Source organism: Struthio camelus, chromosome Z (genome assembly GCF_040807025.1).
Source record: "Struthio camelus isolate bStrCam1 chromosome Z, bStrCam1.hap1, whole genome shotgun sequence".
In the NCBI taxonomy this organism is placed as follows: domain Eukaryota; kingdom Metazoa; phylum Chordata; class Aves; order Struthioniformes; family Struthionidae; genus Struthio; species Struthio camelus.
Genome location: NC_090982.1, coordinates 87455972 through 87476266, shown reverse-complemented (window position 1 = coordinate 87476266; position 20295 = coordinate 87455972). Strand labels below are relative to the sequence as shown.

The 20295-nt window shown below is 41.8% G+C and overlaps 1 protein-coding gene across 1 annotated transcript in view; it reads right to left on the bottom strand.

Annotated features, from left to right (window-relative positions):
- The window catches only part of LOC138064734 (netrin receptor DCC), a 608179-nt gene that overhangs the window by 53784 nt on the left and 534100 nt on the right, over window positions 1-20295 (bottom strand). The window contains exons 18-21 of the mRNA XM_068928548.1: window positions 17039-17177; window positions 13623-13730; window positions 10346-10540; window positions 5207-5239 (exon numbers count right to left, since the gene is read on the bottom strand). Coding sequence (XP_068784649.1) covers window positions 5207-5239; window positions 10346-10540; window positions 13623-13730; window positions 17039-17177 — 475 coding nt within the window. The remainder of the gene's footprint in view (window positions 1-5206; window positions 5240-10345; window positions 10541-13622; window positions 13731-17038; window positions 17178-20295) is intronic.

The following is a 20295-nucleotide window of genomic DNA, read 5'->3' as shown; positions in this document are numbered from 1 at the left end:
TCCTTTATATCACAGAGTATTTGTACTTCATGAGCATTATTTACTTTTCATCAACAGGCTTTCTTTTTCTCCTCCTTTACTGACAAGTGTCTGCCTTACGCTCTTGGCTGAACTCCTGATGAGCTCTCCTGTCTTTGCAGACACCAAGGAGCTGAGAGGAGCCAGCAGAATGACTTTGCCATCGCCACTCTCACCAGCGGCTCCCCAAGTATCTGCTCCTTCTGCAGTGACATAGGTGTCACTGAAGAGCGGGCTTGGCCACAGAAGTATCTCACCCTCCATCGGTCCCCAGTTTCCCATGTGTCCTTAGCCTCTATTGAAAATCACGGGGAAGAAGTAGCAAACAAAGATGGGCTGCTCCAGCTGCGTACAGACTCTTTCAGAAGCCAGGCATTAATGCAAGAGCTGTAACAGGAGGGAGTGGAAGGTGCAAATACGGGGGGGGGGAAAAAGCCACGTGCACGAGTTTACAGTTCTTAGAAGCAGATCTGGGATCTGAGAAACAGGCTGACCTCACAACAACCTTTCCAAGACTGAAAGGTCAATGACAAAACACTAGATAATCTGCTAAAGGGAGCGATTCTGCCTTCGTTGGCAGACGAGGCAGGCAGAGCGTGCAAGGCACTGTGCTGGGCAGGCAGCTGCCTAGAAAAGCTGGCACCCAAGAGCCACCAGCTCTGCTCTGCCTGGACCTCCAGCGCAAGATTAAGCAATCCAGGTGGGAATCTCTATGGCCTCCTTTCCTTTTTTAGAGGCAGTCCCTTCTTGGTAGTCTTACTGTCCCAGGGAGCTGCAGGAACGGCGAGCACATTTCGGAGGGTTTCTGCACCCAGAAACCCTCCGAAGCTGCCCCCAACCTCTACTCTCTTCTTCTCATCTCCTTTTTGCACCTCAGGACTACCATGGTTGCACTGTCCTTTTTATCTCCGCATCCATCTAGGGCCCTCTGAGATTACACTGCCTCGTACCCTGAAGCCTCAGTGTCTCTCCCCAAACCCCCTCCCATGTCCTACACCCTTACGTGCTTTGCTGCCACGTAAATGGATTTTTGCTTACATGGCTCAGAGGCCCTGAGCTAGAGTTCGAGACAGATGACCTGAAAGAGTTAATTTGTGTCACTCAATAAGAATTACCTTTGTGATAGAGATGGCCCTAAGGGCCTTGTCCAATGCACTGAGTAATTGAAAAGGCTCCCACTGACTTCAGTAGGCATTGGATCAGGCCCTAGGTGATTGAAGAATTAGCTTTGATGATTTCTGAGGCAAATGAGCTTTTAGAAACTTTGATTCTGTTTATGTTAATGCTTCTGCTTGCAGTACAGCTATGGTGACACCTGGTCCCATTGACTCATCTTTAATAGAGTTACCTAAAGATCAAAGAAAAGTGAAGACTTCAGACTTCGACGTATTAGAATTGGTCATCAAGGTAACATAGAAGTGGAAACTGAATTAGATATCTACAAAAGACACCCCAAAGGGCTGGGAATTTCTCCTGCTTATATACCACATTAACAAAGACTCCAATATAGCATATTATGACTACCCAGAAAAGATACAGTACTTATGTATAGGTTTAGGTATTATGTGAAGTGATTTATACTGCTTAAAACATACTCTGCATACCCTGCTTGCTAAAGACGAAGTGAACCACATTTAGTTTTTATATGCACTGTGGCTCAAGCCAACAAAGCCAACCGCACCTGGAGAAATTGGGAAGTCACAGACTATGACTGCAATTCCCATACACATCCACCACACTGAGTACATAGGTTAGCCTACGTATCAGACTGTAAGCAGATAGGAGATAAGGCTGAAATCTTTCCCAGTTCTAATTCAAGTTTATACAGTTAAATGGGTTGCAAACATTGTTCAGGCTGTACAAGAACAACGGATTATTCTGGTGACAGTTTTCCAACCTTTAATTACTTTTACGTAACAACAACGCTCTCACGGAGACTGGTAGCACTGGAAGATCTCCCTGTCTCGCGCCCAGACACACAGCAGCTTAAATGCTGCCAGTGCCATGACGTGCGGGGCTGAGGTCAAAGCCTCGGAGGGCTCCTCAGCGGTCAGTCAGGTGACCTCTGTTTCCAGTCTTTGCTCCCATAACCCGCCTGAGGTCACTCACTCATTTATCCGAGCAATCACAGTAAGGCAACACCTTTCGCACATGCAGACACTAACTTCCAGCCCCCACTACAGGGGAAGGGCTCCGCATCCCATGAGAAACTCCGTGTTCGGGTTTGCTGGGTTTTCGTTTGTTTCTTTAAACGCCAGTAGTCTGGAGAGCTTTCATTTTTTGTGTCTAAAATAATCCAAATTACATGGCACAGGTGTTCTGACCTCAGGAGCACAGAAGGAACGCTCTGCGCCCCGGCGCTCCAGCCACTTTGGCCAACTGGGAACCTGCCACGAGGCCAATCCTCCACGTGGAGGATGTGGCCAGCAGCGCCACGCGCGTGGCTTCTCCCTAGGGACGATGACACATAACTGGAGGTGGAAGTCAGCAAACACGGTCCCTCATTCCAGCGCTGGGCTGATGTCGATTTAGGTGCTTTAAAATTTTGATGCTGAAGCTGACACTAAGCACGGCACAGGTCTCCGCTGGAGGAGCTCTAACCCCCGGTGAAGCCACCATTAGCCCACCATCACACCCTATTCCCAGCTCGTGCTACAGCTGTCACTGTCCTATTAATTTTGCTAGCCAACAGTCCTACTGCTTTCCCGATTATAGAAAGCGATAGCAGCTTTTCTGTGTATCTATATCTATTTTTATCGACAGGAACAGTATCTATAGGCAACATGATAATACGTAGTTTAGTTTGCTACCATGAGTGACCACGAGTTATCCAGCGGACGTTTAGCAACTATCCTAGACACTCAATGCTACGTTTCGGCTCAAAATAATTTTTAAAACGCGCAAATGCGGATCTTAACATTACTTTAAAATCCCCCCCTGTGACACTATGTAATTTATTATTTTGCTAATGAATGAGAAACCATATATATTTTAAGCATAGCATGTGCTGAGACTCAGGGCAGCTGGTGTGGGCAGAGCAAGCGCTTCCCCCAAATGGCAGCAGGAGCCAATCCTTGCCGGCGCTGCCCCGTGGCCCGGCACTCAGCTTGCACGCTGCCCCGGCTGCTCGGACACCACGGGAAGGTGGGCAAGCTTTCATGGACACAAAAAAACGAGAACGCCCTCAAAGTCTTTCCTCCAGTGGTTGTTTAAGAAAAGTGCATTCACATACCACATACAGAGTGGTTGCACTTAACCTGTCAGGCTTATTTACTTCTACCCATTAATTAAAACACAGAACAAGGAGGCACCGGCAGGCCTATCTGCAGAGGATCTGATTTTTTTCCCCCTCTACGAGAGGTAAGTAAACCAATCTATGGAACGCAAAAACACTTTTCCCCATTTCCTATTTTTTTTCCTCCCACCTAGCATTGCAAAAGTAGCATGCAGAGCATCCCCAAAAAAATCCCGAATCCTCTGAGCGTCACATGGAAAGGGGCAAGCAGAAGATCTAGAACAAATACAGAGCAATATCAATCCATCAGCAGCAGACTTAGATAACGGAGCACACGTACCAGGGCGGTTGTGCTACGGTCGCTGCAGAAAGCGTCTCGCAGCCCGGCGTGGTCCCGGAGAGGTGCAGGGCCCCCGCGGCGCGGTGGAGGCTCGGGGCACCGGACCCCACCGCCACCGGACCGCGGCGCGCCACGGTCCCGCTACTACAGCAACACGCTCACGGAAGAGCTAAACTGCTCCCCACAAAGTCTGCTTTCGCCCAGGCTCCCGTTTTTTCCCTGTTTTTTGGAAAAACTAAAACACTTCTTCAGTCCTGCTTACCAGGCGATCGTACTTTGTGTTTTCCTAAGTTTTCTCAACCCGCTTGAAAAAATTGTAAAAGTGCCAATTGATGAAAACTGTATTGGCAATACAGTTTCACGCTTCTTCGTAACCTAGCACTTTAACTCCTTGAAAAAGTTACTTTTTAACTCTACAAACCTGCCATTTTCAATTTCTGGGTGCTCATACTGAGCAAAATCAATTTTTTATTTTATAATTTGCATAATTCTACTTCTTTCCTCTGTTCCAAATTGGAGCAAATTATACGCTGAAATCATAGGGTGCATTTCCAAAACTGGCTAAGAACGTGTCTCTCTGGTGGGGAAAAGATGTGCTGTCTTGTTAGCAGACAATACGTGGTACCTAATACAAAGCAAAATCCCAGTGCAGAAATACGGTCTGAGTAGCTTTCGTGGGTATTCCAGGCTGAAATAAAACCTGTGAAAGAGCCTAGAGTTTACTTTGATCTTCTAAATAATGCTTTCTTGTCTTCACTAGGAATTTATCTATTGCGAGGAAACTCAAGTCACTAAATTGAGGTAAGCCAGTGCCTGCAGAAGTGAAGCCAGGGCTTTGAGGTTTACACAGCCCTTCTCCTTTGAAGCTAGCGCAAAGCGAGAGTTCAAATCCCGATAAACCTCCCAACGTTACCTCTGAGCTTTTCAGACGTCACAGTGACCACCTCCTCGGGCAACTATCTCATAAAGGTAAAATGCTCTAGCTGTAATTGGAAGAAGACTTAAGAATAGTAGGTCTAGAGTGAAAAAAGAAAACGTATTCTAGCAACAAACTTCACAGATATTCAAAAGGCAGTAAGTTAAGAGCAGAGAAAACGTGACTAATCAGACATGCCTCCCTCTTTGGAAAACGTGATGATAATGCCTTGAAAAGTTGACTAAACTTTGCTATGACTAAACATGAGCTGCTGATTTGAGAGAAAAGTTGATTTACAGTTTCTCACTGTGAGGCTTTTGAACTTTAATCTCTAACCCACGAAAGGGTGCAAGAGTAGCTTGAAAATTATGCTGAGCTTAATTATACCTAACGTGAATTATGCAGAAGTGCAGCAGAGAGACTAAAAATTTATTTCATACAAAGAAGCTTGACATTTTAATTGGTCCTTCAGAAAAGAGACAAAACAATTTCCTCTCCAGAAAATTTACATCTCCCCCATCAAAGCAGCAGCCGCAGCCGAGCAGAACTTCATTAACAAGATTAATTAGCCTGCCAGCGGCTGCCTCATCAGGTGCGCGGCCCAGGTGAAGAGCAGGACGCAGCGCGACAAGCGACGCCGGTCCCAGCGCCCACCACCGACGCCGACAGCAAACGGGACAGCTCGGGGACACCGTACCTTGGTCATTAGCCATTTTGTCAGGGTGCTCGACTGCAAGAAAAAGACAATATCATTAGAGGCTGACAGCTGCTGGCAGGCCAGCCCACATATCACATCACCAATTTTGTCAGCCGGCTGTCGTATCGAGAGGCCGCCTTCCTGCGCTCCCGCCGGACGGCTCAGGATGAAAGGCCGTTATTTTACCATTCCCTTTTTCAAAGCCACCCGGCAGAACCGAGAGGACAAATACAAGCTGTACTGTGTTTTGCAGCAGAGCTCTTAAAAACGTGAAAACTTTACAGGAATAGTCTTCTCACTCTCTTGTTCTTTCAAACCCCAGTACGATCTGGGAAGTGTAATTAAGCACAGAAGGGAAAGAGAGAGAGAGAGACGGAGCGAGAGAGAGACAGAGAAGAGAGATACTGTTTCTTTGAATAATTACAGTCACATCACCTACGAGTTGAAAGCTAATTCTGACTTATATCATCCTTGTTTCAGCTTTGCACAAAAGGAGTTTAAAACTATTTACATGTTTTTGCATAATAACCATAAAAGATAGTGTGATTTGAAGTGTACCAGACAAGACTTCAAAATTCAATAGATACATTAAAAGCTCTCCTGCACAGCTACAACTTCTGACTATTTATGACATGAGCGAGGGAATTAAATTTTCCTTAGATTCATAAATCGCTACCATTACAGAGCATTAACCAATCCTCTGCTTAATAAAATATACAAGAAACTTAAGCACAGGAAACTGGGGAAAAAGTGAGCGAGTTCTAGAAGTTCAATCACCGCTGCTTACAGATGCAGAGCATGCTGCCCCCATTTCTGCTAAAATTACTACTTAGCCCCCTGGTAGATCATGAGATCATGCTAGGAAAAAATTAAGGTACTGAGTTAGCAGTCGTTTACATCCAACCGCATCACCCTGACAGGCACATTTATGACTCCCGTGCCAGTGGCAGAGGAAGAAAAGCACCTTAAATGATCCCTATACACTTTTTTTTCCCCCCGTCAACTGTTTCAGAGGGCTGTAAAGAATAACGGGGGATACGGAGCACATGTGCCCCCATTCCCTCAAACTTTCGAGAAACACCTAAGGGAGCACGCCCTTCCCCACCGAGCCATCCCGGGGATTATGTCTTTTCCCCCGGGACAAATGTATTTATAAAAGCATTAACCCCTTGACTGCAACAGCAGTTATTTTCACCCAAGGTGAGGCTTGCAAGCTGCCCTGACGACACTCCGCCTTTGCTGCCTCCCCCGAGCTCTTAGGGAGACGGCACCTGTGGCACCTCCAGCGCCACGACGTACCGCCGTAGCGGTAGGTAACGTTTGCAGCAGGCAGGTCGTACAGGTTCACGTTTTATGCCGTTTAAGAGCAAGGATGTGCTATCTAACGCAGCTCCAACACAGCATTAGAGGGCACTGCAGCGCTAAAAATGCTGCCCCACATCATCCTTGCCAAGGGTGGGGAGCAATCGCCATCGTCTGCAATTTCAGGGCTCTTTTAGAGATGGGACGGAAATGGTACATCTAATCCTGATGTCCTGTAGAAAGTCCCGGGATGAAGTTTTCCTTGTGGATCTTAGCGTGGTCGCAATATCCGAGAGCGCTATAAAGCTAAGGCCACAACCTCTTTCTCTCTCTCTTCCTCTCTCCCTTTCCACTCACCCCTTTAGAAACACATCCGATCTAGCATTTTAGTCATGCCTGAAATTATGTCCACAGCTGCGTAATATGCACATAGGTTTCCAGGATATGCAATAGGCAATTTTTTTTTTTTCATTTTATCTGTATTGATGTAATGCTTTGTGTGATTCTGACAAGCTGAATACTCTTCTTTAATTTTCTTTATTTAATGGAGTTCAGCACAAAACTAAGGTCTGTTTGTAAACGTCGTCTGAAATTCAGAATAGCTATGGTTCGGCAGAAGAAAGCATAGGTAAATTCAGTAAGTGCAATTCTGAGATTTGCTTTTCTCCTGAAGATGAAAAAAAATCACTGATAAATTGTTTGAAAGACTGAGGGAAACCTCAATCCTGCCTGCCACCAGTCCAGTCACTCTTTAGTTGTCATGTTTCACCGGGTAGTTGCAAATACATTCCAGATTGTATGTATTCACTTCTGCAACTTAATGTATTTCTTAATTTGATCCATTTATACACTGAAAACGTAATGGGACATTATGATCTGGGCTTTAATTTCAGTGGAAACCCATGGCAATATGCTATGGAAGGCTGCAAAATATACAGATGTTATTTGGGCATGTTCTGTGTGTGTGTGTGTGTGTGTGTCTGTGTGTGTATATATATTTATATGTAGTTATATATGTATATGTGTGCGTGTATATATATATATATATATATATATATATATATATATGATATTTACTGAATTCATCCAGATTTTTTTGGTAAAGACTAAGAAAAATCCCAGGAAGGACCTTAAGTTTTGTTATTATATAACTTGGGCCAAAAACATGGGCTAGTTAATCACGTTTCACCCAGCTTTTGTTCCAAGCTCATAAGAATGGGTACCAGAGTCTTCATGCTTTAAGTGATAGATTTAGCCACAGCCAGCCTGAGCTTAAAAAAGCAGATCCTCAACTGATGCAAATTGTCATATATTCACCGGAGTCCACAGCGCAACGACAACTTACATAAGCTAAGGATTTGCCCGTTTGACTGTATATTATTATCCGTGCAACTGAGCTGGAAGAACATAAACTCATTGCTCCTGCGGTACTGTTATTTACTATTAAACATATCTATTTTCTCACAGATCACTACATTTTCATTAGCAAAGGCAAGTCACTACAAATACGTACATTGCAATTCTAACACAAGTAATGGCTTGGCTTCCTAGCAGGAGCTTTATGTGCTATAATATATAAAAGCAGACAGTGGTGACTTAGTGGATCTTTGATGCTCATTTAGTTCCCTGTGGTTTAAAACTTCCTCTGATCAGGACATATATTTGCTATCAGAGCATTCATTTCCATATGGCACATACACATCTTCTGTTAATAATCATTAAGTGCAGGAAACCAACATTTCTGCATAATTCAGAATGCACTCAAGGCTTCAGAAAGTCTCTTCACCTCAAATGTAGAGACAGATTTGTCAAAAAACCGTTGAATATTATTGAACATGACATATTTAGGGTGGATATCATTAAATATTCATGGCAGGGTATTAGACATAGTCCTTGTAGGCTATTACAAGATGTAACAAATTATAGATTTATCTTTTTGGTATCTGTTGATGTTGTCTGATCTAGAATTCATTTCCCAAATGAGTTTTATGGTACTCTGTGTAAACATTACAAAGTAGGTGATATCTACTCCATTAATCTGGTTTAGTTAGCTCTCTGGCTCTCTATATCTTTTGATATCTCATTAGTCTGTGGTGGTTATATCTTGATGCTTTGACTCATTTTAAACTCAGTCTAACAGCCTTCCCTCTCTTGGCACAAACTGTGAGCATGAAATTAAGTTGGCACCATCCAACTGATAGAGATGAAGCACTTGCCGAGTGCTCTCTCTTCACATTTCATGGTAGCAGAGAATGAATAATCAGGATCTTACCAATAATTCATTCGAAGTGAAACACGACTTGGACAAGCAAGTCCCGCGAACCTGGATAGGCTGTGATAAGCTCAGAACAAATTGATATAGTTTTGCTTTTTTCCGACTCTTGCTAATTCATGGAAACCGTTGTGCGAGGCTTTCACTCCCAGCCTCCACGGTCGATAGTGTGTTTTATAGACATCCGCGAAGCAAAAAGGGCAAGCTCTCTGCCAGCGCCGTGGCGAGCACTTGCTCCATCATGGAAACCCTTCCTTAAGGGTAGGTGCGAGGGACTGACTGAAAAGGGAGTTTCTCCTCCTTCCTTCAAAGGCACCAGGAACAGCCCAAACGGTTATTCATGCAAACATTTGCTCTTGCTAAAGAAATAAACATGTGAACCCCCCCCCCCCCAAAAGAAATGATCTGGGAATCAAGTGTCATCATTACTCAGTCGTTTTGCTTGCCTTAAATAATGTCACATATAATTGATTAAAAAAGAGGCTTGAATCAGAACATTAATTCCGAACCTCTCACGTACAGATCTGAATCGGAATTTCCCTCCAGTTGCGACTTTTCAGGTCTGGGCCTATCTCCAGTTTCAATTACTCTCTGCCAGGATGTTATTTTTATATACAAATCTCTGGAATTTCTCTAGAAAAGACAGAGCAATAAAATGTTTTCCTGCATGCCACACTACTTTCCTAGAACAGGTTCACTGTTTATGTCATTTGATTTTTTCATTAATTATATGTCTTTCTTAAAGTAATTTTATCTTTTGTGCGAATACGTGAATGACAGTTAAAATATAAGGAGTAGAGCTGCTGCAAACATCCTGCTTCCCACTCACGGTAATACTGCTTACATCTTACTAACTAATAATTTATGGGTAGATCATGTTAGGCCTTCATGCAGACAGGCAGCAGGGAAGATATCAGAGGAATATCTCTCCATGTTAATTTGAAATGGAGCCTGCTACATGTGCGGTCCCTCGCTCTTATAAACGCAACGGCCCTGTTACAACATCTACCAAAGCACTAGCCAGCCAAATGGGTGCCCCTATTTTGCCTGCTCCTTCTCACTGGTCACTAAGGGGGAGATACCAGGCTTTGGTTTGCCAGCTGCTAACAGCAGGTACCAAAAAAATACCTGGCGCGATGTCCCGCATGCAAAGTCAGGCTGCATCTCAGGCAGTTTGCTGAGGTTTTTAAGCAGCATTTTGCATGCCGACTCTGCTGCTCCGAGAGTGAGTCATTACCAGTTCCCGCAGTCACCAGCAGATCCAAAATGAAAAGGTATCTCCCTAGAGAAATCCCGTCAGATCCAATTAGCTTTATTATTGATGGCAAAAGTTAGGTAGTGTCAGAATGCTTTCCCCTAGTTGATTGAATTTAAAAATATAGCTGCTGCCTCATTATGTGGTTTACTTTTGTCAACTACTGTATATAGCATTTTGCTTTTATCTCTCAGTAATAGTTTCAAGTAGTAGGATGTCTTCTAGCTGACATGGAATTAATTGCAAAGCTCCTACTGAGGCATAAGAAAATCCTACGTATCATTAATAACCAGATGACAAAGTTTCAAACCTTTCAGCGTCCGGAAGAAAATCGGATCAGAGAGAGGCCCCACTCCTTTGGCGTTGCGAGCCTGGATTCGGAAGTAGTAAATGGTGTCTAGGTTGAGGTCCATGATTTGGTGGGTAAGTCGGTCACCGCTGATGGACTCCATAATCCAGTCATCAATGGGGGTGTTCTTGTCCAAAGTATAGAAGAGGATGTACGCTGAATAAACACAGTCTCTCAGTTAGTACTTAAATCACATGTAATCTGTTTGCTTTATGAAATGCAGATAAAATTCAGATTTCTGAACAATTAGTGCTTTCTTTTTAAAAAAGCAGTAATGGCAGGTCTTGTGATCAAAATCGTTTAAATGCCTGTTTGGACAATAATTATGTATTTGCATATTTTTAGAGCAAAACAACGATTAGAGCATTCCCTGGAAAAAACAGATTTAGCAAATATAAAAACACATAGCACATCTTAAAATGCTCCATCACATGTACATTTGTCAAATTCAGGTGCACAATTCAGCCTGATAGCCATCATAAACCCTACGATACAAGCCTTTAGTGTTTCAGTGCTGAAATAAAACCAAATGGCATTGATGATGCGCATCATTTACTGGGTGCTCATGAGAAGCCACGCAACATTTCTTGGCAACTTGATGGGAAAATATTTGGGGGAAAAGAACGAAGAACCCAAAACTCAGAGTTTTCGTAACCCCAAGTACTGCAGTAGCTAAGTCCTTCCCTAGCAAATAAAACAGGCAACAGAACCTAGACCTTAAAACCCTCAACGGTAGCTCACAACCAGTTCCAACGCCTTCCTACCTTTGTGGGCCAGGCCTGCGTGCGTGGGTAGATTTGAGTTTTCAGGCCAACGGTTTCATTTTAAAGCTAAAGTTGAAGGCTACGTTAAGTGCAAGGATTAGGAAACAAGAGTAGTTTATAGGAGTAATCCACCTGGCAAATTACGTTTTGGAGAGAAGGAAAATCCTGTTCTCAAGCGAAACGTCTGTAGGCGACGTCTCAAATGCCTCTGCGGCAACCAAACCTCACCTGGGGACCCACAGCACCTGCAGCTGCCTGACTTTGAAGATATCTATTCTTGCTGTTCCAAAAGGTTGCCTGGCAAAACCCCCCAGCCTACACAAGCAGATTTCCAGCTCTTGCCTAAGCTCTGCTGCTACCAAAAGATGGAGCTGAAGGGTGTCTCAAGGCCATGTAATCAGCTCCAAGTCCAGCCCGGTAGGTATGCTTTGAAAACACGTCACGCGTAGGAACAATGCTGAGTTTCGCAGGAACCGTCAGACTTGCTATTGTTTTTCTTCAATGAAAAGGGAGACTTGGGGCCGGCAGGAAAACATGTGGATTCAATTCCATCCTCTGCCAGCCAGAGGCTATTCAACACCGTAATTTCCCTTTTATTCTATAACTAGGTTTGAATCCCTTCAAGAACAAGAGGAAACTGAACGAAGGGTTTCTGTCCCCTTGGGCACCTACTCGACAATAGCACTATTAAATGAAAGAGGAACAGCAACGCGTGTTAAAGAGAACAAATTGGGTTGAGATAGATATTTCCTCCCAGAGTGATGCAGCAGGTACGTGCGAGCACGGATCTCTCCCCATTGACCGCGTAAGGACTTTGGCTACCCAAATTGTCCCACTTGGCTGAGACACTTACTCAGGAGTGGCAATCCTAAATAGTTGTAGCATGCAAAGACAACGTTGAGCAGCTGGTGCTGCGGGCCCTAGCACAGGCGCTGACGAGCCCAAGCAGGCATTCTGCACTGTACTTCTGGGCCTAGACCTAAGTCACTACGAAATTGTAAGCCTTATTATCACTTTTCCCCTATTCTTTTTTGGAAACAAACATACTTTCCAAAACTCTCATTCCACATGAATAGTTAACGCTAATCACGGAAAAGTAGTGTTAGGATGAGAATGGTAAGATTTTTCTTTTTCTTTTTGCATGTTTTGCATTATAGGGCTTTATCTAGAGAACTGTAGTTTGGGGTTGGTAAGCAGTTTCTCTGACCGTGATATACAACATCTGAATTAATATAAATAAAGATATGACAGTCATTGTCATATATTAAAACAAACACACTTGCTCAAGCATTTGCAGGCATGAAGATTTGTTTGAGACATTTCTACTCTCCACAGGGGGTTATTTTCCTTGCTTGATATGTCTAAGAAACATTTGACCTCATATGCAGTAAAAAATTCTTATGAGAGTTGTTCTTCAAGCAAGTACTAAAACCACGAAGTTTGTGCACTGACATCTGGGGACCCAGCTGGCTCTCGGGCTGACTGCTGTTTCTATGGAAAAGCTCTGTAAAGGTGCCACCACCGAGTCATTTACATCTTGGAAATCAGAAAACAGCCAAAAATCTGATCTAGTGTTTTTTACTTCTAATTGCTCGCACAGGACATTGTTTTGAGGCACTTCTGCTCTTACGTTTATATTTCTCAATGCGTTGGCAGCGTGTAGCTGGGATTATTAATAGTAATAGTGACGTATATACGCTTTCTCCCACATGAAAAAAATATGTTGTAGAACTTAGGTCTAAGCCAATTGTTTGCAGTAATGAGGCCATAATGTGCACATTTTTGAAGTTGAACAATATTTCTCCTAATAATTATATGCTTTGGAGATGCCTATTAAAGCCTAAAGTGATCATTTAAATGCAAAATCTCAGATAGAACTCGACTATATTTTTCATACTAAATTAACATTATGGGCTTGTAATGGATGTCTTAATTAGATGCTAAGGTTATATGCAATATTTTGGAAAATAAAATCTGTCATTGTGAAGCATCCATTAAGTTCAGTTCTTGTCAGTCAGTATTAGTTTCTTTTCTGATCATCATTGCTTTAAATTGTTATTGTATAGCTAAGTATCTACCAATAAATCCTACCATTATGTGCAGTACCAAGCAACCTATCATTATGTATATTACACAGTGCATTATTGCCAAACAAACTACTTATTAGTCATTTCTAATTACCATTGAGCAGCACATACCACAAAACCTTTGCTTAAAATGCTGCATTTTTAACTTATATTAGTATTCCTAGTATTTAAAAATAAAAACTTTATATCCACTGAGTTTTAAATCTTGCAGTATCTCTAACTCACCTAACTCCTAGATCAAATCGGCTGATAAAAGTTAGAAAAAATAAAATAATGTCAGATCAAATAGCATTCTGAAAACAAACAGAGATGTTTCCAGGAAAATAAGGAATGAATGATGAGAACAGTAAAATAAAAAGGTGGATAGAGAATAATGTAAATGTTTACCAGTAATTTTTCCATTGGCTTCTAACGGTGGCTGCCAGCTGACAATGACAGCTCGGGGCTTCCCCTCCCGTGTAATGACTGTCAAATCCTTGGGTGCAGAGGTTGGAGCTGAAAAGAATGAAAATAATTGGAAAAAGAAGTTATTCACTTTCCCTTGAATTCCTTATATACTGTAACAAAAATGGACTATGCAGTACGCATTTACCGCTTTCTTAGATCCTTTCAAATGCAGGGATCCTTAGAGGCGTTTCAAATATGTAATGCATGATTTCTACAAAATCATACTAAGTGTAGATACATAAGGATTTGGTGAATAGCACTTCTCCTCCTATAGCTAATGTTGGTCCTTATATCTAAACTATCCCTGAGGTCTCCAAGTATATCTAATACACTTTAAGAGCCCAATACATTTAAAAACAGTAATAATATTGTGGACTCTCTATTAAGAACATCTTTAGGTACCTACCCGTACAAAACCACATGCAATTGTGTACGTTTATTAAATACATGCTCAACTTTGGACATTTTAGACTTGATAACAACTTCTTAGCTTTTGTATTATTCACTCTATAAAGACAGAAGGCTGGATTTCTGAGTCAATGTGTGACTTAGACTGAGTGTCTACTTTGCACCCTGCTATATGATATGCTGGCCACGAGGTCTTACACAGTGTCTCAGATATTTTAAGACAATTTCCTAAGATTGTGAAGGAGAAAAGAAAAACTGGCAATTATTTAAAAAAAATGTAAGTGAGGAGTATTATATTGGCGCTGGGCTCACTGTTCATTTATTTGGTTTGACACAGGCCGCTGATAACTTAGAGTGTATACATAACATAACAGCACGGAGAACACAGCGTACGAGCATCACGTCATCCGTGTCCTACCCGATAACTTTTCTGAACCTCTGAAGAACTGCTCCAAAGCCATTCTATGAAGTATTGCTTTTAAAATCAGTTGGGTTATGCTGAGCTAAACCAGCCCAATCTAAAGCAAACACACACCCTCCAGAGGTGGAGACTTGAACTTTTCAGAAGGGGAATCCCCAAGCAACCAAGACATACATACAGGGAAAACGAATGTTCTTCCTACCAATGGTATATTACTAAGGACGTGATGGCTCACCAGCTGATGCTCTTTGGGGCAGCTCTTCATGGCTTTTTGGCCATGGTAGATTGTTGACAGTATGTGCTGGGACAGCATGTTTGGTCTTGTACGTCCAGAGCCAGCACCACTGGGACTCTCAATGTCTAGCTTCAGCCCTGTCATCTTGAGTTTCTTAGCTGAATGGATCTTTAGTAGCCGGAAGCAGGCAGGCCCCAAAACAAAATCCGTAGCCCTTCGAGAAGCCTCTTGAGCCTGGGTAATGCACAGCAGGACATGATCCCCAGCGCTAGGGAAGTTTGTGTTACGCCAGAGGCCTCCAGAGGGTTGTGCTGCCTTTAAAGGCTCCTCAGCTTCCACCCCAGCTGGAAGAAACATCTTGGACTGCTTGCTATTTCAGGGAACTGCCAGTGATTTCCCTTTCATAAACTAATCAAGCTTGATTTTAAAAGTAAAATTTTCCTTCTCTTTACTAAGTCTATTCTCCAGTATTCTCCAGTATCACGTATATGATTGTATTTCTACCTAAGTGCATCCATCTATTCATACACAAACAGCATCTTTACCTTACACACTGCTTTTCTTTCTCTGATACTTGATCTCTTGACATGTTTTCACACGCTAATCCTTTCCCTTACTAGTTTTTTGACTTTTGTGAGGCTAAACTACTAAAGTTGGTTAAGTCTCCTCCTGTAACATAGGCTTTCCATTCTGCTGATTGCCTCATGAGTCCTGTTGAATGGCTGAAGTTGAGCTCTGCTTGCAGCAGATTGTGAACATAAGATACCATGAGAAAAATCCAAGCTTTAGCTGTTTCCCTTAGCACTCATTAACACCTCTCATATCAGTAAGACTTGTGCAGGCAGATCAGAGAAAGGGACTTAGCTCTGAGAGCTGCTTTTGAATTATGGCCGTAACAATTCTCCCTGGCCCATGGTAGCAACCTCTAGTGAGTTCTACATTGATGTTGATATGAACATTTTTAAATAACGTTACTGGAAATTCAGCATGCAGAATGGGTACAAAATAGGCAATAAAGATCAGCAATGCAGGATGCCCTTAATTAACAGAGCTGCTCCATCAAGCTCAGATAATTGCATTGCAATTGCATGAAAAAAGCTAAGGACACATATACTCCCTGAGTTAATTAACTGGCGTGTACTGTGGTTCTCATGAAAAAAAGAATATATATTTACCAGCAGACTTTATTTGGTAGCTACAAGGGAATATATCATGATACATAGGAAATCACAAAGATTGTGGAAAATCTACTGGTTTTGCAGTATACAGCCTCAATTGTAAGAGGAGAGGCTGGAAGCATGGGATGCGGCTACCGAAAGGAATAAAAAGGCAGGCAGCCAGGGTTGTGGAGCACAGCTAGAATTAGACAGAGCAAGCAAAGACTTCCTGATCTTCTCCCTGTTAAGGGCTGCTGCTCTCTGCTGCTGAGGTCTGGCAGTTCAGCGGAGTTACTTCAATCTACTCTGCGCTTTCACAAAAGGGCCTCAATAGCGTATCCTAAATGTACAGTAAATTTAATGGAGAACACTAGCCTTTCTCAAAGACAGCCCAGGGAATTCTGTGCTCGGGGTACCATTCATGCCTACAGAGTAACTAAAAGTAAAGCCCAGGCATGTTATTTCCCTACTGCCGTTATTTTGTAGGTGTATAAGAGAGAAAGAAAAAATAAAGTTTTGGAAAGCATCGTCTCATCGTCTCCAGCCCTTTTCAAATATTTTTATCCCACTGAATCAGTGTTACATGTAATGTGCATCTGGTGTCTGTTATCAAAATTGCATTTAGGCTTCTTCAGAATGCGAAGCAGCTTTCAGGTAATAGCTTTCAACTTGAAAAATACCACAGGAACACTTGAGAATAGCAGCTATATAAAATCTTTAAAGCGTATTTATTTATTGTAAGTATATTGTTAATATTAATAACGGCTGTTTGCTGGAAATTAAATATAGATGTATGAAGGCACTAAGCACAGGAAAGATGCCTTACCCGATCAGTCAGAAGGGCTTTTATACAAGTTAACATGTTCTACAGAGTAGATAATTGTGTCTTTGCATTAAATAATGTACAGGCTGAAAAGACTGCTCACTTGACTTTCTTCTTCTTGTTCTCACCTGATCTTCGGTTTCTTTGAAAACTGCAAACTGTTTTAAATCTTTAACATCAAAAGTCGTATACGGTATTTATGGGGCAAAGTATTCCCTGAGTTTCAAAACCTGACAGTTCCTTTTTACTGATTTACACACTAATGTATGCAATTAATAATAACAACAATAAAATCAGCAAGTCTCCACGCACCTGCTTCATAGGTTGTGGCGTGTGCGGTCATGCTCCACGTGCTCGACCGCCGACCTTTGGTCACCATGACGGAGAACTCGTACATGGTGTTTGGCTTAAGGCCTATCACGGTGTGACTCAAAGCTGTCGTATCCGCCGACTGCAAAGAGAAGCAGGGAAAAACATCTTTAGAGTCACTCTTTTTGCTTGTAATTAAGCAAAATGCAGTCCCAAAGAATGCCTTTTTCAAGCAGAACAGGTCTATCGCCACCGCGTACCTTAATGGAACTATTTTTAGTACCATAAATATGATACTAAACTTGGTGCCTATAATTTAGGCAGTTAAATAAATTACTGTGATGCTTTCTCTTTCTCTTTCCCCAGACAAAGTAATTTGCGACGCGGTTTTTTTTTTTCAAATGCAAATTGAAAGCTAACACCATGGCCTTCATCTGTGCCCACTTGAGGAAAAAAAAAGAAAAAATTCCATAACTTAAACATTCATTTTCAGCCTCTTTGATGGGTTCTTTCTCAAATACAAAATGTTTTTAACATCTACTGATTCTTAGCAGAGGCTCAGCGGAGCCTCTATTAACAGTCTTGACCAAGGCTTTCCAGCTCCTGGGGTTAACACATATTTATGAAAGATTAAAATATGTCCCAGGACACATGGATAAAGATGTATTTTTGCATTCAGAAAACACTTTTGCTCGGTTAAATATAATTTTTTGTATATTATACTTGAAACATATTATTGATTTGCCTCACCACAATTTGTTATGAACAGTGAAACATCTCGAGTTTGATATGAATATTAAGCTGTTCATTTGTATTTAGCTGATTTAGCTTTTCACCTCAGCCCATAGTAAGGAACAGTTTGAGAAAAACTGCACTAGTATCAAAGGAGACAAGCGAGAAGAAAATTATGGGACAAACTGTTGACAACTGAATGAAAGCAATGCCGCGCTTTCCAAGCTTCAGAGCCTCGTGTCCAATCCCCCAGTGTCACCGACTTACAGTACAGTCAGTTAAAGGTGCTCCACAGTTTTAAATATTGCTGGACTTACTGACCTAAAGTTTACTGAATAAGGACTCACACTATAGAAGGGAAGAGCATATTGGATATTCTCATACAACATATAAATGACTTTCCATCAGAAGACCGAGTCGATGTTCCCACTTTGAAAGAAGTTTGGAACCAGGCACCTTGCTGGTATTCATCAGCACTGCCGTTCTGATAGTAATCATCAAATCAAATGAGTCAAAATAAACTAATGAACCCTTATTAAAAATGGTACATCCACCTTCTAAGGCACTACAGAATAAAGTAATAATTGTCATAGAGAAGTGCGAGAAATTTGCTTTTGAGACACTTTAATGAATATACAACGTATGTCTGCATGGTATGCTGCTTTATCACGAGTGTTCTGACAGATATTTTGCATACTACTTAACAGGAAGGCTTAATGCACTACTAGATTTTATCATCTTCACACTCAGCTAAAGCTCCTAGTCCTTGGAAATGAGCAGTTTTGCAACTTATTTGTGCTACGACTCCAACACAGTGCCTTTCTTCATAAAAAGTCTTACTGAAGCAAAGACAGTACTTATAACCTAAGTATTCATAAACTACTCAGCCAGGACAATGACGGAAAAATCTACCTGTTAGCATTTACAGGAATTATTCTTCAACTAAAAGCCAGATTTCAAAATAATGAATAACAATTTTCTCCTTAGAGTAGATTTTGGAAGAAATGAAATGATCTGTGGCATAAAATACTGTTCAGCACGATTAAGGGTAACTAAATTTGATAATCATCACTATGAAAGTGCTCAGGTATTACACATGATCAGGAAAAATTCACAGAAAAAAACAGTGGAGGTTGAGTCTACTCCTGGACAAAATAGTCTTTAGCGGAACATAAAGACACTAGTTCCTCTTTTGTAAAAAGAAAGTTATTTATCTCCAGCTGAGTGTTTTTCTTTGAATTCTTTGCTCTATACTAAATATTAGCATTTCAATAGTCTCAAACATCCTTGAAGTTAATATCACGTGGCGATGAAGGGGATATATACTGTAACAAGTACCTTTAATAAAGCCGCGCTATGCCTGTTTGGGCCAGTTTTTACAAAGTAAAGTTTACAGGGCAAAGTTAAATTTATAATTTTTTTTTACTTCAATGGGAAAGGCTAAAACCTTCATTATATTAGATTTGATATACATTTTTGAAGTCATGGTAAACTTTAATGGGAAAAATCTGAAAAGAATTGGAGATTCAACACAAACGTATATACAAGGGCTATAGAAGCCTGATCCAAAGCCCTCTGGAGATCCGTCTCTGAATAAGAGTCAGATCAAGCTCTGGTATTCCAAACATCACACTGCGTTGTTCTGTAATCCTCAATTACAGGAGAATTTATTACAACTGTTAACAAATCCCAGGTACATGCTGCACGAGTACACAAAATTATGGTTATTAAGAAGTCTAATATTGCTGTTCATCACTTCAGGATCTGAGGCTACGAGAAGTATGGTAACAGGTGTAAGACTGAGGCAAGAACACTTTTTCCTTGGAAGGACGAACAATTATTTAAAATCTATACGGTAGGTCAGCACCTGCAGCAAAAAGACAGCTGACCTGAGTCTCCTTTCAGTTAACATAAATGCAAATCAGGAGTAATGCAACGGAAATCAATAGTTACGGCGGCATACGGCCAATGCAAGCACCGCGCTGAGTGCCAGCGAGCCCCCGTGCTGGCAGGAGACGTGCATGGGTGACAAGCTGGAAAATTGCATTGGGAAAAGGGATTGAAGGCAACACCACCTTTTCATCCTCGCATCTTCCAAAAATTAGCTGAGAACTAGGAATTAGAGTTTGCAAGGCAGGTATGTAAAAGTATTTTGAACCTGGAAGAGGCAAATAGCCATCTTCTGGGTTTTAGAAAGGCCAGCTTATATTTAGACATGTAAAGCAGGCTTGAATCTAAGGAGCCACAGCGCTGTAGAGAGCACGGCCTGTTCTACAGCCCTAATAAAAAGCAGTTGTATGAGCTTGATGTTAGAATAGAAATCAGTCAAAAATGGGGAATCCACTTGCAGTATAAAAATATATCCATAGCAAACAACTGAGTATGGATCAATATAATCCAGCAGGCAAGAGAAGACAACTCTTATGACAGGGCATGGCAGGAAGGACATGCTCACTGTGGGCCAGGAGGATATTATATGAGACGCAATATAAAAGCTGACAATAGCGTGCAGAAAGATAGCTTATTTT